The sequence below is a fragment of the Solanum verrucosum genome, unplaced genomic scaffold (assembly GCF_900185275.1).
Source record: "Solanum verrucosum unplaced genomic scaffold, falcon-dt-bn FXZP01000214.1, whole genome shotgun sequence".
Lineage (NCBI taxonomy): Eukaryota > Viridiplantae > Streptophyta > Magnoliopsida > Solanales > Solanaceae > Solanum > Solanum verrucosum.
The window spans coordinates 3,131,719-3,151,816 of record NW_026020059.1 but is presented as its reverse complement, the minus strand read 5'-3'; the positions used below and the strand labels follow the sequence as shown (position 1 = coordinate 3,151,816).

Here is a 20,098-nt window from a genome sequence, read left to right as displayed (position 1 = left end):
CATGGAATGGTAAAACAAAGATTTGCTTCTTTACTAGTGAGGGTCTATCGAAAACTACCTCTCTATCTCTACGAGGTAGGAGTAAGGTCTCCATACACTTTACCCTTAATGAATTTGTGAATAAAGATCAAACAAAGACTTGATGATACATATATGAACCTGATTTTAGAGTTTCTATGGCCTGCTAATTTGGGATGCATATATGGACTATGGTCTGGATGATACACATTTGTAAGGATCATTTTCAGATCCTATGGATACTTGTAAAGGCATTAGTGATACCATTGAATTTTTGCAAAATCAAGTGCATTCAAAACCTTAACATCCCCAACCATTTTCACAACTTAACTCTGCCAGAAGAGCAGCAGTCATAGGATTCAAAGAACTAAAGTATTGGTATAGTTTAAAGCAAATTATTCTTCATATCTTGTCAAACTTCCAATACAACATTTTTACGCTAACAAATAATATAAAATTTTGTAAAAAGATTGTTCATTAAATAGCACCATAACACCAAAATAACACTTCTGCAAAAAAAAATTCATTACAATCAAACTGCAAATTTCAAATATGCAAATCTCTTTCATTTGACAACAATATCAAGTCACTAAACTAACCTAACCGACTAATAATACTAATGTAACACAAACCATACTACATCATTTTTACGAATAGAATCCAATTTAACTTTTTGATTATGAATCATCATTGATTCATGAGGTGGGAGTTTTTCATCGAACCAATTCCAATAGCCACAAGAGTTTGATCCAAGACGACGACATTTGTAAAATCGGCGTCCACCATTTTCAATGGTCGTAGTAGTAAAACATTTTGCACTCAATCCCCACTTACATGTATGGGACTGTAATTGTTGAGGAGAAGAAACAGAAGAAGATGTCGACATTGTTGAGGAGAAGAAACTGAAGAAGAGTGGCAACTTCAAATTGTTGGCCAGAAGAAACAAAAATTCTTACTTGAGTTCTGGTGAGCTTTGATAGATGAAGAAGAGAGGAGATTTGGCCAGAAAGTTTGAGTTCGGTGAGCTTCAATTGAGGAAGAAGAGAGGAGATTTAGATTGGAGCGTATGTTATTTTTAGGTTAAAGGAATTGGGGATAAAAGATGGGTTAAAGATTTGGGTCACTTTAATGGGTGGGTCTTTTGGGTGGGTTTGATTTTTTTAATTAGTTTAATTAATTATTAGGATAGCCAATAGGATAGTGACACGTCATAAATGAATTTGTTAATTGATGTTATTATTTAGGCTGTTAAAAATAAGGGCAAAATAGAGCCTAAAGGTTGATGTCAAGGGCATTTTAGGCCCGAAAGGTAGAAGAAGGGTATATTTGTTCCAATTCGCATAGTTAAAGGGTATTTTAGGCCCTTTTCCGTTCATCTAATGATAATATATAAATGCCGAATTGAAGCGACCCAGAAAACGAAATAAAAAGTAGTAAGTGAGGGTTATTTTAGTCTTATGGGATGTTTATATGAGGTTGATTGTCTTCCTCGCTCGTTTCACCCTAATCTGGATTTTTTGGGAATAAGGTCTCAACCATGTCTTCCTCCAAGCGAAATCACAAGGAAAAGATTGTTCGTCGCAACAAGTTTGTTTCTCTCTTTCATCTTCCATTGTGTAAAATGTCAATAGATCCTTCTTTAATTTGCTGAAAAATGGGGAATTTTTCTATTGTTTTTGTTACAGAGAAGAGAAGGTTGAAGAACCGGAGTTACCAAAGTACAGAGACAGAGCTAAAGAAAGGAGAGAAGATCAAAATCCTGATTATGAACTCACTGAATTCGGTGGTTTTCATGCTGTTGCTCCTCCCGGGAATGTTGATCTCCTGTAAAAAAAAAAACCCGAAACACCCATTTCTCTTTTTCTTCGAATAAGGGTTTAATTTTGTTCTAACTTTCTTGTTTTGAACTTTTACAGCTCTGCTGATGCTCAGAAATTATCTATTGAGAAGAGCAAGTATCTTGGAGGTTTGTATAGTCTGTGGTTGTACAAGAACATTTTTTAGTTAATTTCAGTTCAGCAGTTTTCTTGATATATGGCTTCAGCTAATCAATCCTTGTTTTGACTGATTGTATATCAGGTGATGTGGAACATACACATTTGGTGAAAGGGTTGGATTATGCTTTACTTCACAAAGTGAGAAGTGAAATAGATAAGAAGCCAGAAGCTGGAGATGAGGCGTTTGAAGGAAAACCTAGGTAAGTACTAGGTTACTTTATTGCTTAGCTGTATGTATGACTCCTTTACTTCAAGCCCAGGCATAAGTAACTGACCTCCAAGAGCCTGTTAGTAATTTTCAGCTAATTAAGTTGATCCATGTGTAGCTCCCATTGGATAAGACAGTAGCTTTAGATAGGGGGGTTTTTCGTAGATGCTCCTGTATATGTTCTTCCATAGATTACCCTGATTTACGAACACTCTGCTAACATCTTTTTGTGTATATACAAAGTAATGAGCATATTTAGTGAATTGTTCTTTTAAACACCATGTCTAAGAAGCAATGCTGCTGGAAATTGTTCGATTAATCATTCTATTTATCCCTTTTGCTAATAGAGGTGTAAAGGAAGATCATCAATTGTCATTCCGCACTGCAACTGCCAAGGTGCATTAACTCTTTCAATTGTTATTGTCTCAAATATTTTGTAGTTGTTGCTTGGTGTTATTATGTTTCAATAGAGTGACTAGTAAGCTTTGGGTTGCAGTCAGTATACCAATGGATAATCAAGCCTCAGACTGTTATAAAGACCAATGAAATGTTTCTTCCTGGACGGATGGCTTTTATTTTTAATATGGTATGTTTCCCTTTTATACTTCCTCTGCTCTTATGTTATGTATGCTAGGTTCTACTTGCCTGAAAAGGAATTATTTCACAGACCATTGGTTGAGTTTTCTTATAGTGCCCTTAGACTTGAGATGTAATAGTAAACAAAATTTTGTACTTGTGATAGGTAGCTGAGAAGCTTCTATTTCTATATTGGATCATATTTTTTTTTCTTTTTTTGTTAACTGCTGATGTTCTCAAGGGCGCATCGTTGTATCCATATTCTATCTTAACCCCCCCTCCCTGCTTTTTTTTTTTTTTTTATGACAAGGGAAACCCGCAGCCGCTACCCTTTGGGTGCGCACAGGGTAAAACTCCCTCTCCTATGCAATAGCTCGCAAACCACATAGGAGAGGTAACCTGCACTAGGCAAGCCCGATGCAACGAGCTCGACCCAGAAGGCAAACCCCTTGCTTTCGTTGGCAAGGGGTTTCGAAACTTGAGACCTCCAACATGGAAGTCCCAAGCCCAAACCACTGGGCCACCCCGAAGGGTCTCCCCCCTCCCTGCTTTTCCAAGTAAAAGAAGGGAAAATGCTGAGGGGAAACTAGAGTTTAGCTTGTATGGCGGGGATGAATAGTCTTTTCCTTCTGAAGGCCATACTTTTTCTTGGAGGAAGGTGGAAAGGGTGTTGTTGGGAGTTAGATGCTAGAATCGTTGAAGTTGATTTATTTTACTACTAAAATGTTTGGTGATCAGATGTGTCATATGGATAGTGAAGAAGATGAGAACGATTTTGTTCACTTGTATTTACTGTGTGTATGTTTCTTTCATGGTCTCTTTTTTTATTCACTTATGATTGATGTGTATATTGCAGGATAGTGGATACTCCAATGATATTCCTACAACTCTACACAGAAGCAAAGCTGACTGTCCAGTCCTCGAGGTAATTCCCTTTTCCCCATATTGCACTACTGTCAGGCAATTTCTTCCTGAATTTTCCATCTGAATGGGTTATCTCATCTATGTTTTCCAGGAAATGGTTACAGTCAGTGTTGATGGTTCTGTTCTAGACCGAATAGCTAAAATCATGTCCTATCTCCGTCTTGGATCATCAGGAAAAGTTCTCAAAAAGAAGAAGAAGGAAAAAGATAGCAAAGGTGCTTAGCGTTTGTGCCTTCTAAACCTTTACTTGTATTTTCTGAAAGTAATTAGAGTCACAATGTGATGTAGATTCTTATATATCCAGTTTGTTTTTATGGGAACCTTTTCTGTAATTTCTGACTGGTGCCGTTGCATCCTTGGTAGGCCTATTAATATTCTTGCTTACGGAAGTGAGTTTGGGCCTGGTTTCCTATAAACAAGTACAGTAGAATGTTTGTAGCCGGGACAGAATGTGGGTTATTCTACTTTGAAACCGGGGCACAGGGTGAAACTTAAAGGAAATGTCACGTTGGGTGTGAAGGTAGTTGATAACTAGGTATATAGTATGATTCTGTATTTCCATGGAGACTAAAAAAAAGCATTTTGGTTCTCTGGAGTCTTTATTATGTGTTTCCCATGCAAACTATACCTTGCTTCTTTTTCCTTTTCTTTGGGCTTTTGGATCTTTTTCTGTCTCCTATTCATTAATAAAGAGCTGGGGGGGAGGGGGGAGGGGTTCCTTTTGCCTTTTTCTTTTTCCTTTGTGGGTGGTGAGTTATCTCCTCTCTTCATTGATAAGGAGTTGCATTTCTAGTTCCTTGTTCTGTGTTCTGACAGAAGTTTTTAATATTGTGCAGGAAAGACAGTTATATCCAATGATTATGACGAAGTATCGAAGTCTGATGCGTCAAAGAGCCAAAATGATAAAGAAACCGTGCATCCATCTGCACAACTTCCTAAAAAGAACCATTCAGAAAGAAGAGAGGATCAGGGACCTGCTGTTGCTAGAACTGAAGAAGAAGATATCTTCATAGGGGAAGGTGTTGACTACTCCGTTCCTGCTGGAGATATGGGTCAAAGCCCTGTATCGGAGGACATGGAAGAATCTCCTCGAAACAAAGAGAGGACCTCATATTTCAGTGAACCTGCCTATGGCCCAGTACCTCCATCTGAGCCTTCTCATGATTGGCAACATGCGGTGAGTCAGTTGAGTCGTAAGGCATTAGATCATTCCTGTTTAAAAGGCTTAACAATATTTTATGACAAAATCTGCCTACATTCTTTGTCCTACATTTCTACGAAGAAATTGGATGCTCTCCATCGTATTTGTCCAGTATCAACTTTACTGTATTTACTAGAGTAATTATATTTTCCTATGTGTTGCAACTATTATTCATCTTTTGATTGTTGAATATGTTTGATCTGTCCAGAATGGATATGATGCAGTGCAAGCACAAGCGGTAGCTGGTGTTTACCAACCAGAGTGGCAAGATTATCAGTATCCTGAACAGGTGGCTTATCCTGAGCAATATCTCCAGCAGAATTATGATATGCAAGCTGGTGTTGACGGTCTTCAGGATCCACAGTTTATGACTCAAGAAGAAAAGGATAGAGGCCTAGGGTCAGTATTCAAGAGGGATGATCAGAGGCTTCTACAACTGAGAGAGAGAGATGCCAGAGAGAAGGATCCTAACTTTATTTCTGAAAGCTATTCGGAGTGCTATCCTGGTTACCAAGAGTACAATCGTGAGGTTGTTGACAGTGATGATGAAGCTGATTTGTCAAAAATGGACATGGGTGGACGCGTAAGTGATATTCTGTTCTTGCTGAAGATTATGTCCACTTCACATGTCATTTCTTGGTTCACCCTTCTCCCGTCCTTTTGAAACCTACAAAATTTTGCTCCCTGTAAAGGAAACTTCAATTGCCTCACATAACTGAAAATCAATTACATTATTTTTTTTAATTGTACTTGATTATCAGAAGATGCAACTCTAAATTTTCTTTGGTGTTGTGATGCATTGTAGGCAAAGGGGCGGCTTCATCGTTGGGACTTTGAGACAGAAGAGGAGTGGGCGACATACAATGAGCAGAAGGAAGCAATGCCGAAAGCTGCATTCCAGTTTGGAGTGAAGATGCAGGATGGTAGGAAGACGAGGAAACAAAACAAAGACCAGAAGCTTACCAATGAGCTGCATAAGATAAACAAAATACTCACCAGAAAGAAGATGGAGAAAGACAAAGGTGAAGCACTTGAAGACGGTGAAATACAACCTGGAAAGAAGCAGCGTGTATGAACAGACAGATAAAACTTTGATCTTTTTTGTTTTTTAGATCTTCCTCTACATTTAGTGTTGAGAATATCTTGAATTTGAATTAGTACTAATGTCTTGATTTAGTGTTCAGAATATCGTGCTAGTATAATTATTGTTTTAAATCATATTAATAAGATAATCACGCCTGATGACTCTGGAGCTTAGGCAAATATTGCCTCTTATGTTTACCTCAAATAGTTTGAATTTTAGTAGCAAATACGTGTCGCTTTATTTATTTTAAATCTGAAATATAAATGTATCTTATAAAATACGTAAAACTTTTATGATGATTGCAGTGGATTCTAATGATACAAGTTTATTTTTGTAAAATATAAGGGGTTGTTTGGTAGTTGGTTAGAGTATACCGATATTATTAATGTAGGGACTAGTTATGAGTGAATTTATGTATTGTTTTATACAAGTATCATTTATGCACGAATTAGTTATTTCACTTTTATCCTACATAAACTAATACATAGATTTTCTCATAACTTATACATGTATTAGGGCCCGTTTGGCAATGCGATATGGTATCATGATATGTAATCATAATATGGAATTATGAGATGAAATTGAAGTTTTGTTTGGACATGCGATATGAAATTTTTGTGTTGTATATTTTCTCATAAACATAAGAATCTCATAAGTTGTAAAATTTTATTAAAATAGTCTCAATTGTTTATTCAATCTTACCAAATAAATAAAACTTTATAAAATCGCAAAATAAATTATTACAAAGCTATTTGTTCTTCACTTAAGTAATTGTTTCATCTAACTTTAATTCAATAAGAAAATTGAACATAAATTGTAGTTTACTAGTCTTTAATATAATATTCTCACATAGTATGGACAATTTCCTCCGTTGAACTTGCATTTCTTGATTATGTGACCGAAAAGACGAATCAACATTCTTACTTTGAGCCATTTGTTGGTCAATATCATCTGCAACTATATTTTCATGCTCATAGACCATAAATATTTCATCAGTCCTTTGGTATTCTCGAAAATAATTATGTAACATTGCACAAGCTATGACAATTTTCACGGCATCAATTTGATTTGCTCTGTTGTTCAAATAGATATAACTATAAGTTGTAATAAATACAAAACGGTGAAAGTAATAAATTAGGTTTTGGAGTAAATGAAGAGAACAAATTTATTACTCAACAATCGATTTGTGTGAGTTAAAGTGACTATATGTTGGTGACAATAATAAATTTTATGCCAGTGAGAATAATAAATTTAAAAAGTAATGATGTGATTATAAATTTTATTTACATATAAAATAAATGGTTAATAGATATAAATGTGGGTTGTTTTTAACAAAATATAAACTTGTGAATCAATTTTTGTATTAAAAATATCTCAAATCATAATATGAAATTGCATGTCCAAACGCTGATTTCATCTCACAATTCCATATTGTGATATGGTATCGTATGACCAAATGCCTACTTAGGCGTTATATTAATTTTCTTACATAAATAACTTATTTTTTGTCTATCAAATGTCATATAAGTTATAAAATTAATATATAAATAATTTATTACTTCTTATAAAGTTATGCATGTATTCATTATACAGATATTAGTGATATAAATATTAATTATGCCGAATTTAGTTATACATAAATCTCTTTGTGTGCACCTGAATGTACCTTAAGAAACTACGAATACTGAAATATATATTTTTTTTTAAAAAATTAGACCCAAACAGGACGCTTGATTACCCGGTTTCCGAAGCAAACAGAGAACCCACGAAACCACAAACCTCTTATCGCCTTCTTCCTTTCTCCGATCACCGATCATCAAACAAACAAGATCCGGTAAGTTTATTCCTTTTTTTGTCTCTAATTTCTTCCATCAAAATTGATTATGTTCTCTTAAATCTTCAGGGTTGTCTCTGTCTATGTGTGTACGATTTTTGATTTTTATTTTTGGGTATTTTAGGTAACCCTAGGTATCGAGATAATTGAAACTGGAATATTGAGTTTTTCGTCTAGAATTTTGATCGGATTATGTAAATTGATGTTTTTTTTAGCTAACGAGTATGTTCTCGCTATAAAACCCTATATTTTGTTTCTCCGAATTTATTTATTTTTATTGCGGTTTGCTATTTGGTTGTCTTTCTCGCTTTAACCCTATATGTTTTGTTAGAAAATTACATGCTTTTTGGTATTTTTGGTTCTGTGGCTTAATTTTTCATTTTTAAAATTCTCAGCAATGTTTAAGTTCTCATTCCTGGCTGAAAGGAATACTCCTTTGGTGTATAAGTTCATTTATATTCCAGTACTGGAATCGGAGCTGAATCCATTTAGTTTGGGGTTGAGGTTTAGTTGGTTTGATTGTATATTGGATTGTTTCCTCCATATTTTCTTGTAGGCTTTCTGCCTGTTACAGTTATTAAGAGAATTTTTAGAAACACATCTGGTTTTATATTTTTTCGTAAAAATGCATAAAGAATAGAATAGAGGATAAAATTGTGTGAAGAGTTAAAAAAAAAAAAAAAAGAGTTAAATTGGGTCTAACAAAACTTTTTTGTGGTATTTAAAAATTTAAAACCTTCTATGTAGAGAAGGATAAGCATATTAGGATGAATGGGGATCTTTAAAGTGGTTACTATTTGTTAAATTTTCTTTTGACTGGTGTCGTGTTACCTATTTGCAGCCCATCTGTTGTTCTGATTATGCTGGATACATGGTGAAATTTGAAGGCAAAGTTGTGTATTCTTCGCTTGCTAATTTGGAAAAAGACAATGCGAAATTTCAATTTGTTGAAGATGAAGTTGATGAGGATTCATGGGGCAGAGTCCCAGAAGATTCCCATGCTGCAGGTAACAGTTATCCACATGGGTACCCACTGATTGAATCTGATGATGTGTTGGATAGGGACTATGGTTCTGGTAATGACCCATATAACTTTGTGCCGCAAAGCGGTCCTCCTGAGGTCAATTTAAGAAACGTCTTGACTGGGCTAGTTGCTATTGTTACTGGGCAGAATAAAGTTCAGGTTTCAAATACAGTTCCGCAGTTACCTAGTTCTAATGTTTCATTTCTTGGATCTGGTACGAATGGAGATACTTTCTTGCATTCATCAGTGTACATTCCAAGTGCTCCACCACTAGTTGAGCCAAGTGCATTTAACTACAGTGCTTACAAGGATGTGTTGGAATCTGAGCCTCCAGATTGGCTTCCAGACAGTTCAACAACTATTTGTATGCAGTGCACTGCGCCTTTCACAGCATTCACTCGTGGAAGACATCATTGTCGGTTTTGTGGAGGAGTTTTTTGTAGGACATGCACAAAAGGGAAGAGCCTGTTGCCCATGAAGTTTCGGGAGAAGAACCCCCAGAGAGTGTGTGATACCTGCTATGATAGGCTTGACCCAGTGCAAGGCGTGCTCATCAACACCATCAGCAACGCTGTGCAGGTTGCAAAGCATGATGTTATGGATTGGACTTCTACAAGAGGTTGGTTGAACCTTCCTGTGGGTTTATCTATGGAGTATGAGATATACAAGTCATCAAACACATTGAGGACGTATGCACAGGTCAATTCTCTTTACTACTAAGGCGTTTTGTCTTTTTGATTTTGTTGGTTTTAACCTCAAGAATCAAATCTCTGCCTTTTGTTACTATTGAGGTGAATACTGTAAGTTTTTGTATTTTCCACGCCTTGTCTCTGTATCAACTTTTAACCTGCACCCTGTCCTCTTAATTTTTTTGTTATAATTTGCACCTAATCTATTTGTGTTTTTGCAAATCCATAAAAGAGTTCATTCAATGAAAGGTAAAGAAACTTTGTGTGTATTTTCTTTCTTTCTTTTCTTGCAAAAAGAAAATAATTGAAACCTAAGGGTGGAAGGAGAATCACATCCAATGGCAAGCGTGATCTTCAACAAGATGTTGTAGGAATTACTGTCGCCTCTTTATTAAAAATGAATTATTGAGTAACTGAGTTACCTCACAGTTATCAATAAAATAAAAATAAGGGAAAAGGGTCAAAAATACCCCTCAACTTTGGTTTATTGTTTGACTTTACCCTCACCGTTAAAATGAAGTTAAATTTACCCCTCTCGTTACTAATTTCACCAAAATTACCCCTCATTAAACGGAATCCCCAAAATTGACCTAAATTACCCGAATTTTTAAAAAAAACCCTATTCCCTATTTTTAACCCAATGCCCCGACCCCTCTAGAGGATAACCCGATTCCCTATTCTTCAGCTTCTCTGGAGAGTATGCTAGGAAAGGGAGAAAAGGTGACTGCAGTTGAGCAAAAGCTTTCTACTCCTCCAGGGAGTGCGCTGGGAGAGGGAAAGAAAGTGACTGTGGTCAATCAAAAACCGTCCGCTCCTCCAGGAAGTATGCTAGGACAGGGAAAGACGTTGAATGTGGTCGATCAAAGACCTTCTTCCAAGGTTCACTCTCTTGAACCCTCAGAAATGATAAAGAAAAAGGCACCGCTGCCACCAAAGAGTGTTCACTCTCTGAAATTGCATTCCTCAAGTTACACCAGAGACAGAAGAAAATGAAATCTATTTTGGCAAAGCATTCTCCTCCTGAGCAGAGAAAGCTCAAAATGGTAAAATCTTCATCTAAGATCTTAGGAGGTGTAGATGCAGGAGTCAGAAAAGAAAAGTCGGTGCTGTTAATTCTAGAAAACAAAAAATTGTGTCTAAAGTATCTGCAGAGAAGTCTTTGAAGATCCCAACCGGATTATCCTCTAGAGGGGTTGGGGCAGGTCGGGGCATTGGATTAAAAATAGGGAATAGGTTTTTTTTTTTAAAAATTTGGGTAATTTGGGTCAATTTTGGGGATTCCGTTGAATGAGGGGTAATTTTGGTGAAATTAGTAACGGGAGGGGTAAATTTAACTTTATTTTAACAACGAGGGTAAAGTCAAACAATAAACCAAAGTTGAGGGGTATTTCTGACCCTTTTCCCTAAAAATAATCGAGTAAGCTGATGCTTATTATTTCATTTTGCTATATTGATTTAGGGTATTGTTCAATCTATTTTGTGGATGTTTTTATTTTTATGAATTTGTACCTTTTCTCGTACATTAGTTCTTGATTGTTCAGTATTCAGAGATATAGTGCAACATATCTTCCAATCATTGCCGGACCTACTCCATATTTAGTTTAAGGGCATGTTTGGAAAGTCATATGGGAATTGGATTTGAGTGTAATTAGGTGTGATTACATAGTTTGACATGTTTATTTGGCCAAGTAATTACTTGGTAGTAGGGAATTGGGTGTAACTAGATAGCGCTTGACTACCTACTAACCTTCTACAGTTCTACCCTAATCCTCGTCCTCCATATCCTCCTATCTAGGGTCATGTCCTTGGTAAGCTGCGGGTGTACCATGTCCTGTCTAATCACCTCTCCCAATACTTTTTTGGCTTGCCTCTACTTGTTCGCAGGCACACAATAGTCAACCTCTTAACACCTCCTCATTGAGGCATCTGTGCACCTCATCTTTACATGTCCGAATTAGCTTAACCTTGCTTCCCTTATCTTGTCCACCATGGAGGTCACTCCCACCTTGTCCTAAATATCTTTGTTTCTAATCATATCTCTCGTAGTGTCCATACATCCATCTCAACATCCTCATTTCTGTTACTTTTATCTTCTATCTTTTGTGAGTGCTAGGTCTTCATCGGCCAACACTCCGACCCATAAGACATAGCTTGTCTAGCAGCCACTCTCTAAAACTTACCTTTTAAGTCTTGGTCGCACATTCTCATCGGACAAGAACACCAAATGCAAGCTTCCATTTCATCCATCCCGCTCCAATATGATTGTAGCATCGTCGTCACCCCATTTCCTTGGTATTTGACCCAATATACTTGAAACTTCCTCTCTTAGGGATTACTTGTGTATCAATCCTCACTTCCACATCTTCCTCGTGAGTTATGTCACTGAACTTGCATTCCTAGTATTTTATCTTAGTCCTGTTCAACTGAAACCTTTAGGCTCCAGGGTCTATGCCTCCAAACCTCTAGCCTATTGTTAACACCAATGCGTGTCTCATCAATCAATACTATGTCATTTGCACGTAGCATACACCATGGAACCTCCCCTTGGATATGCTGCGTCAACTCATCCACTGCCAAGACAAATAAAAATGGGCTAAAACAAGTTAGGAGGGTAATCATAAAAAAAAAAATTAGAGAACAAGGTGCAAGTTAAAAATTGAGTCATATATTAAAGGTGCAAAATTCAAAGAACTTGAATAGTGATGATCTTTTTTAGTTTCATTGTGAATGCTCTCTCTTCACTCACACTCAGAGCTCATCATGATATTCCATTGTCCCTCTTCCTTTAAGGTTAGAACAAGAATGGTAGTGTTAGAATATGCTTCTGCAATCAGAATCTTCAAATTCTTCTCTGAATTATTTGCTGACCCCAACGTGCAACTTCTACCTTGTAATGCTAATTAAATCTTGTAATGCACAGGTTGCTCGGTTGAATCCTGAGAGGTCCATACCTGGTGCAGTTTTAAAAGGAGCTAAAGGTCTGGCAATATTAACGGTCGCCAAAGCTGGGATGCTTCTTACTTATAAATTTGGCTCTGGCCTGGTGGTTGCACGAAGGTCTGATGGCTCATGGTCTGCACCATCTGCTATACTATCAGCCGGTTTGGGATGGGGTGCACAGGTATACTCTAAATTATTGGTCTTTGCTAATGACACTCTCCTTCAGTTTTGAGAATGCGGTCAATTCAGATAGTATAGAACAGTTATGATAGGAATTCAGTTGAATTGAGTGATTACATTTTGTCCTTAATCAGATTCATTTTCTGTTTTGGCAAAGCTTGGGTCTTGGGCCTCTGAAGGTCTTTTATGTTGTAGAGGAGCAACAAAAGTTCATGGACATATCATAAACATTTTGTTTTATCTTAATTGACAAGCATTGTTTTGTTCTTCCTGAACTAAGAATCTGGTCGACTAAATTGAATGAAACTTAATTCTCCTAAGCAGCTGAATAGTTAAGAACATATTTATTGAATTGTCTTTTTGTGCCTTTTTGATTAAATTTGTCCTCCTCATCCTTATTCTAAAAGGTTGATTTTCGTCTTTTTACAGATTGGAGGTGAGTTGACGGACTTCATTATTGTGTTACATGACTCTAAGGCCGTGAAGACATTTTGCAGCCGCATGCATTTTTCTCTTGGTGCTGGTTGCAGTGCTGCAGCTGGTCCAGTTGGGAGAGTTGTGGAGGCAGATCTGCGAGCTGGAGAGAAAGGTTCTGGCATATGCTATACTTACAGTTGCAGTAAAGGTAATGTTATCACTTATGGGTATCTCTTGCAAGAGTGTATGTTATCACTTATCAGCAGTACTTTGATTGCCTTAATAGGAAATTAACTTAAATAGCCGCCTGCCCAAAAAAATAGCCGACAAATGTATAATATATGTATATTTTTGGCTGAGCGGCCAAATGTGTAACTTCCCCCCTGCTTAAATCACTTGGGGTTTGATTTGTATGTTTCAGGTGCATTTGTGGGAGTCTCACTTGAGGGGAATGTCGTCACTACACGGATGGATACTAATCTCCAATTCTATGGAGATCCTTACCTGACTACAGCTGACATTCTTCTTGGAACTGTAGAAAGACCCAAGGCTGGAGAACCCTTATATGCAGCCCTCAAAGACCTATACGAAAGCTTTCCACTACGATTGAAGGGAGTCCTCAACGATTAAGATGGTGGGATGTTTTAGCTCTTTCAGCGTCTCTTGTTTCATACAATGAGAAATGTACAGTATTTGGTTTAATAGGGTAGACGAATTTGCTTCCGAAGCAGGATAATATCTTAGCTCCTTGGCTATAAATATCTACACTTGTACATAAATAGTATTTGTGATATACAGTTACAATTCTGGATTATTTGAGGTTAGTTATTAGGGTGGTATCTATCAGATAAGACTATACTTGGTATTTCAGCATTTGTAAGTACTAAAATTGATGTTTTCTTCTTCTATGATATAATATAAAACACCAAGCTGCTGAAATTGTAGATAGACAGCTTAAGATAGTCAAGTCTGAGTAAGATGTGAGTAACAACAACATACCGGATTCAGTGTAATCCCACAAAGTAGGGTATGGGAAAGGTAGATCTTACTGCCACCTTAGAGATAGAGAGGTTGTTTGGCTCAAGAAAAAATAGTCAAAAGTAGTATAGACAAAGAAATAACGGAAATGAAGACAATCATGTAAAATACCATAGACAACCTGGCAAACTATCCTAAACAATAGTCATAACAAGATATAATAATCATAAAAGTGTAAAATATTGCAAATAATAACCAAGCTTAAAGGACCTAAAAAACTATAAGAGTAATACAACAAATAGTAAAGAGGAATAAGTGAGTTAAGGCCAATGCCCACTACCTAACTAACATGCTATCCTAATATGTGTCATTTATAACCTTCTATTAATGTTTAATCACCTCTCCCTAAGCTGAGTAAGTGAGTGTTTGGAGTGACTTATTTTTAAGTAATTTTTTACTTTTAAGATCTTTTTTTAAATTTTGGAACAAAAATTGGATATTCACAACTTATGACTTTTAGCTTTTAGCTTATAAGCTATTTTAAAAAAATTGATCCAAACACCCTTAAGATGGGAGTGATCTTTTTATTTGGTTGAAAAGAGATCATAATAATTGAGGGGGAGTACATATACTTGTTAAGAAATCTTATATATCACTTATCCCCAAATTATTATTTTTTAAAAATAGAAAGATAAGGGGAGATAGATTGCTCTAGGGACAATCAAGGACTTGCCAAGTTGGCTAAATTTGCATGATTAAAAATTGAAAGCGAAGTGCCAAAATTAATGTTGAATTGGACGGCAAGAATTGTTTCTTTTTTTTTTTGGTCGTATTGACCCACATCTTTTTTTTAGAGACGAATAGTTACAAAACAAAACAACAAATTTAAGAGCAAGATTTTTAAGAGATATGTATCATAATAATAATAATTTAGGAGCAAAAAAGACAGGAAATATATAATATTATTGTGATCTAGAATTTGAAAAATATAGTGCATAAATATACAAGAGTCGAGAATTTGTAGCAAAATTGATTAATTTAAAACTTCTGAATAAGTGAATGAACTTTGTGAAGAAAAAAAGCAACCACATAACTTGTAACTTGATATATAACTTGCCAACTCACATGAATTCATATGCGATGGAGTACTTTGCATTTGTGCTCATCATCATCATCATATTATTATTATTATTATTAGGATGAACTTTGTGAAGAAAAAAAGCAACCACATAACTTGTAACTTGATATATAACTTGCCAACTCACATGAATTCATATGCGATGGAGTACTTTGCATTTGTGCTCATCATCATCATATTATTATTATTATTATTAATAATAATAATAATTGTAATAATTGTAGCTAAATTATTTTTCAAGATTGTTTTCTCTTCTTGCAGGAGCTCCCACCTTTTTGCTCTCTTGGTGACTCAAACTCACAACCTCACAGTAACGCTCTCTTGTCTTATTTTTCAAAAAATTATTTCTTGGATTTATAAATTTTTAAAACAATTCTTAAATACAGAAATTGAAGATATCAATCCGTTTAAAAGTTGCACACGGTTAAATTATTCTTGGGATGTTAAATGAGGACTTATATAAACAAAATCCTCTTATTTAGTTTTTGAATTTTTTTTATAAAAAAATTAATGCTTCACTGAAGGACCACCTAGGTGACTTGAATGATATTCTATTATTCTCTTTTAAGAATATATCAATATATTTGATAATGATAGAAAAGTTAACATCTTCCTAGTGTGTGAATAAAATACGGTAAAAATTGAATTATTCTATTGAATCGAAATTTTTAGTACTGTTATTTCGATATGATATTCGGTACGTATTTTAAGTATTTTTTATTAATTAAATACTTGATTAAAATGTATAAAATAGCATTAGTACAAAACTAGTAATTTATATGATATATATGTTCGAATTTTGGTTAGTAGTCTAGTACTTTATTTTTTTTCTTTTTTAGTTCGATTAAAATATTCTTTTATGTAATTGATTAACGAAGAAATTTCTTATATTTCATTTTGAATATTTTTTATATGTATAATTGAGATATTTTTGAAAAAATAAAATTATAATTATCATTGTATGAGTATTTAAAGTCGAACAAATTATAATTATTAACTTATTATACTCCAATTAAAATTACTGAATGAAATTTCTTAGTATAACACCATATTATATCATGTCCACTCTTGTGACTTCTCATTATCAAAAACTAATTTGACTTTTATTACTCTATTATATTTATCTCTCCTCACACTTTTTCATGTAATAAAAAGACATATATACAACTTTTTTGGGGAAACTTTAAGGATATAACAACAACATAAAATATTACACCACATAATTCAATATATAATATTATATCATATTATATTTGGGAAAAACATTATACATGACTGCTGTATTTAGTGAGGAGAAAAATATTTCTAATTCTTTTACATTCAGTTGGTTAAAATTTTTGAAACATGTTTTATGTAAGAAAATAAGTCTCGTTAAAAATAAAAAAAGCGTCTTTCAAAATGAAGATGTGGTAACAAATTACATAAGTGATATTCTATTGATATTATCCTCTGCCTTCTAACACATCTCATCTTCATCCTTATTTTCACCAACCTTGACGTCCTACTTTTCATCTTCACATTTTATAGTATTTGTTTTGATTATAAAAAGTATTATTTAATTAATTGTTTAGCGAATAATAAATAAATAAATTATTGAAAAACACTTTTATCATATCAAGCACAACCAATATGTCAAAGTACTTGTACAAACATGTATCATAGTATATAAAACGTGTTACTACTTATTAATAAGAGTCTACAACACACAGTAAGCACACACAAGGTGGTCAACATGTGTGCTTGAAGTAAATTTAATTTGAATGAGGTCAATTTGGTCATTTTAAATAATACTCAATGCTTCTTTTACTTGTACAAGGGAAAAGGGTCAAATATGCCCCTAAACTATTCGAAAAGGACTAAATATACCCCCGTTTAAAGTTTGACTCACTCGTGCCCTCGCTGTCCAACTTTTCGTCTAGATATGCCCTTATGGGCGTTAAATGCCAAATGGAATTGCCACGTCATTTTTACATTACCACGTGACATTTATATTAAAGGGAAAAGGGTCAAATATACCCCTAAACTATTCGAAAAGGTCTAGATACACCACCTTTTAAATAAACTACCCGACCCGTTTTCAACAAATTTTTTTGGTAAATCCCAAAAATGAGTAATTGACTAATAAAAAATAGGAAAAATATGAAAAAAATATAAAATTAACGCCAAGATTTCACAAAGAAATATAGTAATCTTATATTCAACAATTTCAATAATTTTTAAATTTTTATTTTTTTTGATAAATCTCGAAAATGAGTAATTGATTAATAAGAGTCTACAACACACAGTAAGCACACACAAGGTGGTCAACATGTGTGCTTGAAGTAAATTTAATTTGAATGAGGTCAATTTGGTCATTTTAAATAATACTCAATGCATCTTTTACTTGTACAAAATGCAAGGTTGTTTTATATGGACATCAAATGACCAAAAACCCAATATCATTTAACTCAATTGTCATATGTTATAGAGCATTGCAATTGGCTGAAAAGGAACTTCAGTGTAGCTACAATATAAATATTTGTACTCCTTGTCAGAACTGCCCCTATGCGCTTATCTTATCAACCATGTGTTACGTGGTGAAATTAAAGACATGTTCTTGAGACAAGTCATTTTATGCAGAATCGACCTAGATATATATATATTCTCTCCGTTTTATTTATATGTTATTCTTACTAAAATTAGATAATATTTAATACTTCTTCCGTCCCTATTTAGTTGTCCATATTTCCTCTTTTAGTTGTTCCTATTTAGTTGTCCATTTTAACAAATCAAGAAAGGACAACAATTTAGTTGTCATAAATAAAGTAAATAAACTTATGAACTTCCCAATATTGATTAGTTATCTTGAGTGAATTTATTTTGGAATTGTAAATTGTACTATAAGGGTAAAATTGTAACTTTACTATGCTAATTATTGTTGCCTTAATCTGTGTGTCATTTCTAAAGTGGACAACTAAATAGGGACGGAGGGAGTATTTGTCATTTCACAAAATCAATGCATAAATAACACTATTACTCCTAGTTTACCCCTGTGAGTCATTGGTCTTGAAAATATATATTTGACTAACATAAAAAAACTAATTAAATATTTCATGTTCATTGGTCAAATTAAATAATATAAATAAATAAATTCATGTTCATTGATTGAAAATCTGACTTCAAAAAAATAATAAATAATGATAGAATAGTAAACTTACTTAGTTTCTTAATGCACGTGAAATCTAAAATAGTGACGTATAAATAGGAACTGAGGGAGTATAGCTTAATTCTATCTTAATTCTCTATTTGTAGATAATTAAGATATACTCCATATGTTTCCTTTTATAAGTCATCCTTACTATAAATAATTAGTCCATAATACTTGTCTTTTCATAAAAATAATGCATAAATTACAATATTCTTCCTATTTTACCCTTGTGAGTTATTAGCCTTGAAAATATATATTTGATCAACCTAGAAAAACTAAGTGAATAATTCATGTTCATTGGTCAAATTAATTAATCAAAATAAATTAGTTCATATTCATTGATTGAAAAGTTGACTTAAAAAAAATTTAAATAAGGGTAGAATAGTAAACTTATTTAATTTATTAATGCACATAAAAAAAAATAGTGACATACAAATAAAAACAGAGGGAGTATCGTATTATATTATATTAATGAATATAATATTTGAATAAATTATATTATTTTTAACAGGCCATAGGAAAAGGAGCCTTTTTCCCAATCAATGAAATGAAAAGGAGTCGAATAGAAAAGAAACTCAAAATTATGTAAAAAGTACTATGAATTACAAAGATTACTAATTTAAATATTTTGAAAACATATATAAAATTTGTTGGGCTCTCGAAATTTTACGTATGCCACATAAATTGGGACAGAAAAAATAGCACATATTATTTAAAATAACATAAAAATATTACAAATTACAATAATTAACAACTTCAAATATTTTTAAGAGTATATATATATATAAATATATAAATTTGATTGATTTTCAAAATTCTATCTATGCCACATAAATTGAAACGAAAAAATAATTTATATTGAGCCCATGCTGACACGGGCTCGTGTATCTAGTTTATACATAAATATGGGCTAAAGGGAATATAATATTATTAAATTATGTGACGTAAAAATTTTCTCCTAATAAATATAGAATGAATTTTTTAAAATTTTATTTGTTGTCTAATATACATGTTAGAATGGTTATTACATGGTGTAGTGTATTGCATTTAGTTTAAATACATACATAATTTGTTTTGATTAGTATTTAAATTTTATTGCATTATATTATTTAAATTTATCGTTAAGTAATGACGGAAAATTCTATTTTATGTAACGATTGATTTGATGTAATCATGTCATTTTCTTAATATTTTCTTCTCATTTTGTTATTACTATTTAATATTTTTTTATCTTACCTTTTCGTGGCAACTCTACCCTGCATCCTATTTACCTTGCACATTTATCATTTAAATTATTGATGCTTAACATTTCTTAATAACAAAGAACAATATGAATTGTTTAAATATTATATCATTAAAATAATATTATACAATATAATAATGAGAAGTATTAAGAACATCTCCAAACCTTGCGTGAATTATTAGTTTCATTCTTGAACTATTGACATCCTTAAAAACACCCCTTTACTTCACTAACTCAACTTAAATATATCCTCGATCTTATAACACATGAGTGAAATACACCCCCTAAATCATTCTCGTCAAGTTAAAAAGTGTTTTTAACCGTTCTCTAAGTTTTTTTATTAAGAAGCTCATACATCTATAAGAGTTTGAGATCACTTGTTATTGTTATGTGGTAAATCGAAGATATATTTAAGTTTAGTTAATCAAGTAGATATGAGTTTTTAAGACAGTCAATAATT

At 33.6% G+C, this 20,098-nt stretch overlaps 3 protein-coding genes across 3 annotated transcripts in view; all 3 read left to right on the top strand.

Annotated features, from left to right (window-relative positions):
* The window catches only part of LOC125823308 (26S proteasome regulatory subunit RPN13), a 406,586-nt gene that overhangs the window by 176,534 nt on the left and 209,954 nt on the right, over positions 1–20,098 (top strand). The window lies entirely within an intron of this gene.
* LOC125823296 (suppressor of mec-8 and unc-52 protein homolog 2) lies at positions 1,435–6,117 on the top strand. The gene is made up of 11 exons (XM_049502689.1): positions 1,435–1,605; positions 1,704–1,844; positions 1,935–1,984; positions 2,098–2,215; positions 2,571–2,619; positions 2,720–2,809; positions 3,656–3,724; positions 3,815–3,938; positions 4,560–4,900; positions 5,133–5,507; positions 5,730–6,117. The coding sequence occupies exons 1-11, from the start codon at positions 1,556–1,558 to the stop codon at positions 5,997–5,999; spliced, it is 1,677 nt and encodes a 558-aa protein (XP_049358646.1). The 5' UTR covers positions 1,435–1,555; the 3' UTR covers positions 6,000–6,117.
* LOC125823299 (uncharacterized) lies at positions 7,742–13,906 on the top strand. The gene is made up of 5 exons (XM_049502692.1): positions 7,742–7,842; positions 8,684–9,565; positions 12,476–12,676; positions 13,105–13,300; positions 13,514–13,906. The coding sequence occupies exons 2-5, from the start codon at positions 8,714–8,716 to the stop codon at positions 13,720–13,722; spliced, it is 1,458 nt and encodes a 485-aa protein (XP_049358649.1). The 5' UTR covers positions 7,742–7,842; positions 8,684–8,713; the 3' UTR covers positions 13,723–13,906.

What these genes read in the sequence shown, in the direction of transcription:
- LOC125823296 (XM_049502689.1), top strand. Translation starts at nt 1,556, where the DNA reads ATGTCTTCCTCCAAGCGAAATCACAAGGAAAAGATTGTTCGTCGCAAC. An exon ending in AAGATTGTTCGTCGCAACAA is followed by an intron (nt 1,606 to 1,703) that starts GTTTGTTTCTCT and finishes TTTTTGTTACAG; the next exon opens with AGAAGAGAAGGTTGAAGAAC. An exon ending in GAAGGAAAAAGATAGCAAAG is followed by an intron (nt 3,939 to 4,559) that starts GTGCTTAGCGTT and finishes AATATTGTGCAG; the next exon opens with GAAAGACAGTTATATCCAAT.
- LOC125823299 (XM_049502692.1), top strand. Translation starts at nt 8,714, where the DNA reads ATGGTGAAATTTGAAGGCAAAGTTGTGTATTCTTCGCTTGCTAATTTG. An exon ending in CATTGAGGACGTATGCACAG is followed by an intron (nt 9,566 to 12,475) that starts GTCAATTCTCTT and finishes TGTAATGCACAG; the next exon opens with GTTGCTCGGTTGAATCCTGA. An exon ending in GTTTGGGATGGGGTGCACAG is followed by an intron (nt 12,677 to 13,104) that starts GTATACTCTAAA and finishes GTCTTTTTACAG; the next exon opens with ATTGGAGGTGAGTTGACGGA.